Raw genomic sequence first — 11,762 nt, forward strand, 5'->3', positions numbered from 1 at the left:
AAAATTGCCTCTTCCTGGTTTTGTACTGCTGATACCTCAGCGTTAGTTCCCTCCTGTAAAATGTCATGCCATGTATGCCATGTCATTTGTATTTCTTTCAGTCAGTGTTTAACAGAATTTGATAATGAGAGTACGTTATTCTGTGGCTGTTTCCAGCTTCTGTGGCCGTTAAGAGCAACCTCTGGAAGATTCATGTGGCTCCACAGGGTTTTATCTTTTAGGAGTGTAGGTAAACACTTAGAATATAGAATATTCATACTCAGCATGTCAAACAAGTTTTGAGTTGTGAATCAAATTGTAGAAGGATTATGGTTATCTAATCAAAACACCTTATTTATCTGTAATTGATTGCAATTGCCTACTGACTGCTGATATTGTCACAATCATAGTTAACTTAAAAACAGATAAAAGTATTTTCTGGAGATAGAGCCAATATATCCATTGTACTAATATATCAGTAGGAAAAGTGCTCATGTTACTAATGTGTTAATAGGAAAAGTGTTCAGAAAGGAAAACAAATACAGAGAAGCTAAAATGGACTAATTGGCAATGGCAGGTTGTTGGGGTGACAGTCTTTCAGCTGGATCTCAATAAGGATGTAGATTTAGGCACTGAGAAGCAACTCACCTGTATTAGTCCACTGACACCAAACACTCAGTCTCAGCCTTTTCTTGGGCAGAGTTCTCTTAAGGCATGATTTACCCAAGAAAGTGAAAGGATTTTAGTAAACTGAATTGTGTTGCTACTTATTGCAGAGTCAGTTTATACATTTGTTATGCTGCTGTTTGGTATGGTTAAGTTAGATTAAATGCAGATGGACAAAACTGCTATTGTTTAGACCAGAGGTTTACCCACTGTGGTGCATTACCTCAGAAGTAGTACGCAAGTGAACCTGTATCTGAATCCCAGCTCCTGAAAAGCAGAAGTCAAAGCAAAACTCAGTTCCTCTAAGTGTCTGCCAAAAAACAACAAACCCCCCCCCCCCCGTCTGTGAGCTCCTGCATGCTGGGAGAGGTAACTTGATACAGGGTTCTTCTGTTGCTTTAAGGAACTCGCTTAAAGGTTCAGGAGCCTGCACTTTTGGCTTAGGACATGTAGAAAGCCCCAAAGTGGGGTCAGTAGAGTTGGAAAGATAAGTTTCCATGTCTTAGATTTCTGGGGCTTTCTAACTTTCAGCTTTATCTCTGGAAAGCAAAAAATATTGAAGTTAATGCATGCTTCTGTAAAATACCATGCGCTGAATAGTGGCATGTTTTCAGGTTATGAAGAAAATTGCATGAATTCTGTGAGAAAATAACTAATTTAAATGATTGAGATAATTCATGCAATGGACTAGATAATTCTATAGCAATTACAAATGGCTGCTCTATGGTTCATTTTCTCCCCTAAACTTAGGCTTACACATCTTTACTTTTCCAATGAACATGTGCACACAACCTTGTAAACTGGATTATTATAGTAATAATAATAAAAAAAGTTCCAAATGTTTATGGAAGACAAGCTGTGCTATATGAGCCATTTAGTTTTTATGGGACTTGAAGAACTTGTGAATTAAGTGCTGTGACTGATGTATTTTTAAGCGTAAAATTATCGTGAGACTCCAAAACATTCTTGTCAAGATGATTTATTTTAGTTCTGAATGTTGTTCTCCATCTGATACGTTTTATAATAGAGATGTTACTTTCTGTGTTTCCGATTGCACTAGATATCATTTAGTTTAAACGTATGATTTACACATCCATATCCAAACATAATTTACTGTATATAGTATAGCTTTAATCCTGCATTTTTGTTATCCATAAAGAAGGTTTCTGTATTTTTAGTAGTATATTTATTTATATGTATATGTATTTTAATGTAGGAATTTAATGGATATACATTCTAATATTTATATATCAAATATATGAGATTTTAATATATGTTTAATAAGATGTGGACATTGCAATTTCTTGGAACCCCTTTAATCTGTAACAAATGTTTTTCAGCTCCCTTGGAAGTCACTGACTAGCATCATTGAATATTATTACATGTGGAAAACCACTGACAGATATGTGCAGCAGGTAATTTAATGCCTAATTCAACATGAACAAGTCTTCTGTATTCTTAAAAAAGAAAGAAAAAAAAAAGCTTGTTAAAGCATAAAAATTTGTTTGTGGTCTTAAGACATGCGTTGGGAGGCCTATGTTAATACTTTTGGCTGTAGACCAGTAGTTTTGTGTGTTCACAGGATACATTGCCAAATCCTCGGGTGCCTAGAGCTCATCACTTAGCTGTGAAGAGCCTTTTTTATTGTATGCTGGTTTATAGCAATGCAATTCCAGTTCCTTGCTATAGATAGGAAGGAGATGGGCTGCAGAGCAAATGTAGTAAGCTTTGAAGCTGTACATAGGATTGAAGGAAAGGAAAAATATGTTGTGTTAAAGATAGTTCCTAATGTTATGAACCTTTTCTTGATAGTCCATGGTAAGAAGTTAGTTTGGTATCATCAGGATTTGAAAACAAAAATTGAGAACATTCTGCACATAGTGAAGGTGGCATCCTTCTGAGTGAGTATTCAGCTGCTTGGGTCCCTGTGCAGCAAAAATATAAGACCACATTGGGTAGCTACGCTAGGATATTTGAAGCAGGTTTAAACAAAACTTGAGTATTAGTGTTTTTTATGTATTGTACTCTGTTTTATATTTACACCATGATTTAGATACTCAAAAGTTTTTTAAATACTCCAAAAATTTTAAAATCCTCCATTTTAATTTATGATTTGACACTTAAGTTGGTAACTACTTATTGCCTTACAGTTATTAGCAATGTTGCATACAGAATGTTTAAAGTAAGTTTTATGTTGTTGTGATTTCAGCTGTGTCCTTAGGTAGATTTTTACAATTATTCCATATTTAGTTGCAGTGTGTGCAGCTGAGAAGGGTGGTTGCCTCAGATTGTTCTGGGTTTTTTTGAAAGGGTGTCTGCACCTTCTTGTTAGGGTATAAAAAGTCTTGTACCACATAGTAGAGTCTTAGACTATGACAAGGACCTTCTAGTRCTGTGGTAATACAAATAGAAAATAGTTCTGCTGTGTTTTAAAGAATGTATTTTCACTTTGTCTTCATTCATTTAACTTTTTTAACACTTTCTTTGCACTATTAATCTTTGTCTTAGGAAAGGTATTGCCAGCAAAGATTTGCTGTGCTGTTTTTCAGCTCTTAAGAGTTGCTCTTAAGAGAGCAATGGAGGGTCTTGAAAGATCAGATAAAAAGGTTTCATAGATACTGAAAGCCTTGGAGTAAAGATAAAATCGAATTGAAAATTGACTTCTGTCAACCTGCTTAGCTTGCTCAGAGACTGATCTCTGTTTTCCTGTGAAATTTTTTCTGAAATACTTGCTCTAGAGTGGTTGGCAAAAGGTGCTGAGATGGAATTTTTTTCTAACATTCTCCAGGGTTTCATTATGGCTCTGTTGCCACAACAGTCAAGGTGCGTGGCATTATGTTGAGTTCGTGTGTCTCTCTATAGAATTAGATTTTTAGCTTCAGCTAGAAAAAGATCATACAGAAATACTGTGAAGTGCCTTATGGTTATCCATAACTTGAATACTCTTATAGACATAAATGTCTATTTTTTGCTTATCCCTAAGTAAACTTGTAACATCCTAATTCTCAACATGTCATTACATCCTGGGATCTAATGCTGTAGAGATGTTCTTTCAGGGTCATGCATCATCATCAATAATAAAAACACTATAGGCCAAATTATTTCATTTCTCTCCTGGTTAACATTTCTGTAATCCTCCCTAACAAGAAATTAGGGAAATCCAGCAGGTCAAAACTTTGTCCTACCCTTGTTTAGTTTGTTCTGGAATGGTAAAAATAATACAGTTCAGTAAAGATAGTATCTATGGTTTTTTTATACCAGAACAAGCTGTGATGATTGAATGCATGCTGGGAGAAAATATGTTCAGTAAAAGCGTGGCAGTTTCAGAGTTATTCTTCTCTAAATGTCATGCCTGAGAGGTAGGACAGCTTGGGAGAATGGAAAAAGAAAATGTTGATATACATACTTGAATCTTATTCATGCATAAAATATAGTCTTTGAATTTTAGATCAATGTGATTTAATATGAAAATTTGCTATTTAATTACCTGCTTATTTTGTCTTGTGAATTGTCTGTATATGGGATAGATTTCATTGCCATAATTGTCACTAAATGGTGCTCTTGCTCTTGCTCAGCTAATGGGGATGTTTTAATGGGGATGGAGATGTTGCTCCACCTTGCCTTCAGAGCATGACCCCTTCAAGTCAAGGTGAAGGGAAATAGATATGTAATCTTTTCTGCCTGTACTGAACCTGTCTAGCAAAACTAATTCAGGCTTTCAGTAATCATTCTTGGTGATCTGGCACTTTTCATGAACACTACATTATATAGTTTTCTGCTTAAAAATCTAGTTCAATGCAAAAATCTTTTACTAAGGCTTTTCAGCAGAAAAAGGAGAATATGTGCAAGCAAAGGATCCATTTTGCAAAACTACTACAAATTCATTCATTAGGCTAGAGAACAGCTAACTTCAAACTCTTGTACTACAATAATGTATAACATTTCCTTCACGTTTATTTATTTTCTCTGTTGAAAACATTACTTACACAGGGAAACGATCATTTCTTGGGGTATTTGTCAGCTGATAATCATGACAAATGTTCCTGAAAAGAAATACCATTCAATTTTCAAGGGTAGTTGAGTAAAAGCAGTGCAGGCCAAATGAAAAGCTGAGATTCTTTATCTTGACCTCTTCTATAATACAGTCTGTAGGACTTCCTGGAAACAGTTGGTGTTTAAAATCAGATGTATCTTTTTGAAAAGCATCATCTCTCCTGGTTAAATTGTTTCAGTGATTAATTATCCTTACTGTTGCAAACTGGTGTTTTGTTTCTTGTCTCAATTAGTCTAGCTTCAACTTCCAGCCTTTTCCTATGATACTGAGGAGCCTTTTATTATCAGATTTGATCTCTGTGCATAATCATTTCTCATGTTCCTTCTCTGAACGTTTCCAGTTAGCCAGTTTTCATCCTGCAGATTTCAATAGACTCAGGTTTSATTTCAGAAACTGCAATTATTTGTTGATGGTTTTGTTTCTGCATCCTTGCTTATCTTTCCTTACCTAAAAGTTGATTGGTCAGTATGAATTCAAGCAGTGATGTTTTCTGTTGCTTTTAAGGAGCAACGTTAACTATAGTTTTAGTGCATAAAAATATAGCTTATACTAAAATAGTACTGTGTGATTATTTTGCAGAAGAAAGTATATGATTCATTTTAACAAATAAAGGAGGAAAGGAGTTGCTAAAATTCTATTCCGTCCAGTATTAAAGGTATGCTACAATTTAGTTAGTGTGTATACTCACCTGCCACTGACGCTGCCCACAGGGCCTCAATACAGTTTCCTACAAATGCCTTTAAATTTTGACACTGCTTCAAAGCTACTTACCTAATTTCTTTTAGTTTATCATATTTTTTTCTTTTGCTGTGATGATAGGTGTGTAGTGAAATTTATTTTTTTCTCTTTGTACAGTGGGCCCAGTTTCTTATGAGTCTCAATGAAATGCAGGTTATCTGCTGACCTGTAGCCTCACCTGTTTATTCAGTTTGAAAACCAAATATATATATAGTTGGGTATGATATGAAAAGGAAAAAAAAAGACGGTTGTGGAAACCCTGTGGCCTGAAGCTGTTAAATGGAAGCAGTTCACTGTTGAGAGCTGTTCTGCTGGAGCTCTAAAGAAGTGTTCTCAGCTTAAAAGCTGTCGGTGTATGAGGCTTGGCAGATGCTGTGCTTTTTCCTTGCTCTTGCAAAAACTGACTTAAGCCAGGCAAATCATACCATGGTTGCATTTCTGCAATGGGCCTGTTGAAGGTAGCGCAGGGCCACTAAGCATGGAGCTGCACCATGTGTAGCTGAGGTGAGAATGGAAGTCACTTCTGCAGCTCAAAACACAAGTAGGAACATGTGAGCAGCAAAAAGCTTGTGAAAAGCCTGTCTTGGGAATAAATGGAAAAGGACTCTCATATCCCATGGGAATTAATTTTTGGTGGCATGGACTGCATGAGTTGCTCCTCAGAGACACAGTGAAAAGCAGTTTTTATAAATGAGAAGTGTGTTGATGGATGACATAGAGGCAACTTTGTCAAATGGAAAGGAACAATAGTTTACATGAGGAAGCCTACTCAGGCTATTCAGCCATTAAAGCTTATTAACCTAGTAACTCATCTCAGATCCGTCAGAGCAAAGAGAATGATACTTCTCTCAACTTGGGAAGTACCTTCCTGGATTCTGAATCTTGCAAAGATTGGGCATCAAAAAACAGGAGTACAGCAGAGGAGAGAATTGGCTGCTGTAGGAGAAATGGAGGTCTGAGTTTTAAACACATGCTGAAGAAAGGGGGAATCTTGAGAAGCAGAGAGATACTGTTGACTTATTGCTGGATATCAATATCCTTTTTAGATTTAGTTTTTCCTTTTAATAAAATTGACCTTGTTCAACCCCTTTCCTCTGTTCTTTCAAGTGAGCAGAAGTAATATCTTGACAGAAACAGCAGGGAAGTAACCTTTTTTCTAGATCTGATAGGTAGAGGCAGATGTTCTGGATAACCAGTAGACATCTGAACTCTGTATTTCTTGTGCCAATGCTGAAAAACATACTGTCATAGCTACTCATGTCATCTCAAATGTTTCCCTGTTTTTGTTTTTTGTTTGGTTTGGGTTTTTTTAGGACTTAGTACTCAGAAAAAATGCTAAGTTTGGTTTCTTGCAGAATCCATTTTAGGTGAGGGAACCATGGGTTGCTGAATGCATTTCCTCTGCCCCACTGTTTACATGGCATGTCTGAGCCAGAATCCCTTGGCTCTACCAGTGAGATTCTGCAGGGCTGAAAAAAACACATGAAGCCTTTGCAATTTTTTTGTTTCCATACAGAGAAGCAAACATTTTCATCATCCTTTTCCCTATCTTGATTAAAAACCTTGTTAATCAAAGGAAAGGGGAGCGGGGAGCTAGGAGCGCTCCAGTGGCTGGAGGAATCAACTGCGACTGAATGTATGGCAATAAGTGAAACTTCTCAGCATTTTAGAAGTTTGTGCCTAAGACTTTTTATTTTAAGTTTCATTTCATCTGTTCTGAAGGTACCAGACAGACGCTGCTCTGATGGCTGGTGTCTCGTATTTTTATGTTTTGTTTAAGTGTACCTTTATATCTAGATTGGATGTTATGTACTTTATAGCTCATCAGTAGTTTTAGGACTTGTCACGCCATCCTGTTAAACTCTATAGTAAAATTTAAAAAATTCCACTCCTTTATGCCATAGACCTGGTTACACATGTGTTTTTTTGTTTTTTATATAAAACCAAAACAAATGAAAAAAAACCCAAAGCTAGAGTTCTCAGGCACCTGAAATATCGTTGCTGTCAGAGATGACAGAGTGTAAAGATGTGAAGAATGACAAAACCCTTGTTGAAATCAATGAACTCCAGGGGTCACCCAGCAGACAGTGACGTTTAACTGGTGTTTTTCAAACGCACTGAAGTGTCTTCCACTGACTGTCAAGATTTTTATGCCTTTGCCGTYTCAAGGTGTTATGTTTTGAAGCTTTCAAAAGAAAATTGTATTCTTTATTGAATATTCTTTTTAGTTACAAATGTGCTGGCAATATGTCAAGGGTAACTTTTTTGTGTATGATAGATCTGTAAGATCACACCAAATTACATTATCTTAAACTAATAATACTATTTTGAGTGCAAACTGAAGCATGAAGAAAGTCATAATTTAGTAAATTCACAGAATATCTTGGTAATAGCATAGCTTTCCTGCTACTGCTCTGTTCCTGAGCTAGAGTTTTAATGGCATTCAAGGAAGTAAATGTTTCGTTCTTTCTAACAGTCAGTGGACTTGAGTGTTCTAATTCCTTATGTTGCTTAGAAAAGCCTAGCCTCGAGCTTGATTGAACATGCACGAAGTAGTGAATTACTTGACTCATTGTGTGCCCATTCACTAATTAATTTTAATTTAAAGTACACTTCACATATTTTCCTACAAGGGTTAACCACAATGTCGTATATGGCTGTTAGATGTAATTGATATAAATTGTAATAGATGTTTTTACAGGTTTGTCATCATCTGCTGAGGCCTGTGAGCTTTACCATGGAAAGACAGTATACTATAATTTCAAACTAATAATAAAAAYAGGGAACTGCAGTTTCTCATGGTTTTCATCTTGTAGAATTCTACACTTGTTTTGGAGACTCTTGTGGAATCACAGTACAAAGTAAAAATAATTTAAAGATGGATTGTGTGTAGCTTTATGAATTTGCCTATGTGAATATAATTTAATGTGTTAATTTTTCTACTAGAAACGTCTGAAAGCAGCTGAAGCAGAAAGTAAATTGAAACAAGTATACATCCCCACCTAGTGAGTATAACAGGTCATTTTTCTGAATAATGTACAGGTAAAATTGAAACAGTAACATGCAGTTACATGCAGAAACATGCATGATATTTTCTTAGTCTTAGTTCTTAATACTTTCTCAGTACTTGTTATATACCAAATATAATTGGAAAATGTCATAAATACTTGCCTTAAGTGGAACTTTTGTTCTTGAGTCAGCCCTTTGTCTTTGACCTCCAAACTGTCTGTTTTGGAAAGATGAGAGTTATTACAAAAGCTGATCAGTTAGTTTCAAGTCTTACATGAACTGCTCACATGCAAGAATGGCCTTGTCATTTAAAAAGCAATTTTTTCTGGAGTAATTGCTTCAGAATTTCTGTAGCACCACCATTTTGTATTTGTGTAAATGCAGGATTTCAAGATAGAAGCAGTTGTTAATGTAGTTACATAAAATGAAATCAGATCTTTTCCCATTTTAGTTAGTTTTATCTTACTGATACTATGTGCTCTTAAACTAGAGACAAGAGATGCTTTGATTATGCATTAAAGGTAGCAAACAGCCCCAAATCTTTTATCTTTGAACAGACCTTACTAATGAAATCTGTTTACTTTTGAGGGATTTTTATCTAGTTTTTTTAGATTTAAACTGAGTGCTGCATCTGCTTTTGTTAACATGTAGTTTATAAAAACAAGATATAATCTGTCTCTTCCATATTCATAATTTCCTCAAGATTATGAGAACAGAAGGGATTACAGATGACATTCTTTTAAACTTTTTGTGGGCATATTCACTGTACATTTATGTGGATTTCCCGCTGATATGAGTGTTCATGTAACAGAAGCCTAGAATACAATATGAAATAATTTGAAAATCCAGTGTTACCTTTTTGATGTCTTCTATAAATTACATACAATGGAGCTTCCTTTCTATATTTCATACAAACTTTTGTCTCCTAAACAGATTTAATAATACAAATAGCAGACTGTTGAATTCAAACTTTTAATCTCATCTTCTCTGAAGAAAAAAAGTCTCTATGTCTCTAATAAATGTTATCTTTTAAAAAAATTAACGTTTAATAATGGACTTTGGATAATCGAGTTGTATGCTGAAAACACTGGTATGAGTGTTCCATAACTCTCTCAGGTAAATAGCTGCTTTAGGAAAACTGTGGCTATGGAAGGTACTCATTCTTTACATAATGCTCTGTTTTATTTTCTTGGTCCATATTGACAACTTGGGACTTCTGTCAATATATCATCTCTGTTCACAATGGGGACTAGTTGTATTAGATCACAAACTCTGTTCTGAAATACAGATTTTTTTTGCCTTCTTTTTCTTTGTTGCTGTCTGTTGCCTCTGAGTCAAGATAAAATCCATAGTCAACGGTAAGAGAGTAGGAATTGTTAAATCTTTTGATAATTGTGCAATCTGGGGCACTCATGGACAAATGGATTGTTACCACTCTTTCAAGATTGAATTCTTGCATTTGAGATCTGAGTAGAGTTGACTCTAAGTTAGAGATGAATACCTTTTCGAACTTGATCATAAAATACTATTTCCTATAAAAGCAAAGTTCTGTCCTCAAAAAACAGAGTCCCTTTCAATTGTAGGTTTCTTTAGAAGGTAACTAAGCAACAGATTTTACGGAGGGAGACTTAATTTTCTCTTGATTTCTTCTCTTGTGCCTTGAGGCCAAGGGACTGCTCTTGAGTACCTTGGGAAGGTACTTGATAAAGAGCATCTGAAAATTGTGAAAGTAAGTCTCTCACTGGATGTATTGAAAAAGGAGAAGAATAGAGACGAACAGGCTGACCTGCATGTATTTGGAGTAGAGACTTGATACAGCAAAGGTTTCATGTACACCATACAGGAATAGTGAAGAAACAAGGATAACTGTGCAGGTTTTTTTTTTTATTTAATTAGTCATTTTAATTAATATTGTATATATTTTTATATTTAAGATAAATCATGTTAGAAATCAATATATCCGGCCTTGCATTGTATTATCAGTTTTGCTCATCAGAGGGGTAAATAACACCCACAAAATTGGAGCAGTGAAAATACTGTGCTTTAAGCTAGTGTGATTGCACTTATTGTCTCAGAAGTAAAGTCCCACTGCACTGAAGCAGTAGTAGATTAAAAATATATATATAACAAAAAAAAAAAAAAAATCAAGCCTACTCAGAACAGAAGTAGTTTAGGGCATGACCCAAGCAGAACATCCTGATACATGATCATCTGCGTGAGTTTTACCACAGTTATAGGACATTCGCGTTTACTGTGAATGATGCAAAGATACGTACTTCTGCTTGAGATATGGATCAGCAAGCCCCCTTGTACTGTGGAGAGCCTTACACTATTACAGGCAGTACTACTACTCTTACATGTGTTGTACTTCACCCAAAACCTGGCCTCACCATGTAAAGCTTAATCTGTTTTAAACCTGTTGACTGGAACTCCCTTCTTAAATTCCATGCTGTGTTTGGGATTATTGTTATGCTTGACCCGGAGACTTTGTTTTTGCATAGCTTGCTGAGCAACTCAGACCATGTAATAATTTTTGCTCTCGTATTTTACAGAGCTCTGTAAATTTGATTATTGAATCAATTCTTTACATAATTAAGTCTCTTACTGTGTTAAAAATCCTAGAGAAGCATAAAAATTAGTCTTGCAGTTTAGAGTATTTTGTACAGATTTTGCCACCACACATCAGAATTCTAGAACTAAACTGTTTTTATGTTGATTAACTTGCTAATAAAATCACTTCTGAAAGATGACTTTTTATTTTATTTAAAGCAATAAACCAAATCCCAATCAAATATCCAGCAACAATGGGAAACCTGCTGCAGTGAATGGAGCAATGGGAGCCTCCTATCAGGCACAGGCCTCACTAATAGGTCGGGCTTGTGAAAGTTGCTATAGTAAGTAAAATTTCTTGAGCTTTTTGTGGCTCTTTTCTTTCTTTTAATAATTTGTGTGTCATTGTCCAACTATTAGGATTTTTGGCTAATCTTAATATACACTGTTTTTTAAAAACAAATGTACTTTGTTTCCATGCTGTAAATAAATTGAAGTTAGTTTTTAATGAATTGTGTGGCGGAAGTAATTTTAAATTAGAGCTACCTTTAATACATTAATTAAACATCAATATTTCAAATCTAGTTTGATTTTTTTGAACAATCTAGAAAGTTATAGAAAGGTAAAGTAGTGTAATACAATGACAGTGATATGTTGATCTTTTACCTTTAGAATTCCAAAATCCAAATTTATTTTTATTTGTCCAGAAAGATTGCAGAGTTTTTGGAGTTTTTTTGTTTTTTGTTGTTGCTTTTTTTTTTTTTTT

The 11,762-nt window shown here is 35.1% G+C and overlaps 1 protein-coding gene across 2 annotated transcripts in view; it reads left to right on the forward strand.

Moving 5' to 3' along the window:
- The window catches only part of MTA3 (metastasis associated 1 family member 3), a 143,858-nt gene that overhangs the window by 77,829 nt on the left and 54,267 nt on the right, over positions 1-11,762 (forward strand). For both annotated transcript variants that reach the window (XM_026072290.1, XM_026072289.1), the window contains exons 10-12: positions 1,986-2,060; positions 8,384-8,442; positions 11,216-11,340. In XM_026072290.1, coding sequence (XP_025928075.1) covers positions 1,986-2,060; positions 8,384-8,442; positions 11,216-11,340 — 259 coding nt within the window. The remainder of the gene's footprint in view (positions 1-1,985; positions 2,061-8,383; positions 8,443-11,215; positions 11,341-11,762) is intronic.

This window comes from Apteryx rowi, unplaced genomic scaffold (genome assembly GCF_003343035.1).
Source record: "Apteryx rowi isolate R43461 unplaced genomic scaffold, aptRow1 scaffold_34, whole genome shotgun sequence".
In the NCBI taxonomy this organism is placed as follows: domain Eukaryota; kingdom Metazoa; phylum Chordata; class Aves; order Apterygiformes; family Apterygidae; genus Apteryx; species Apteryx rowi.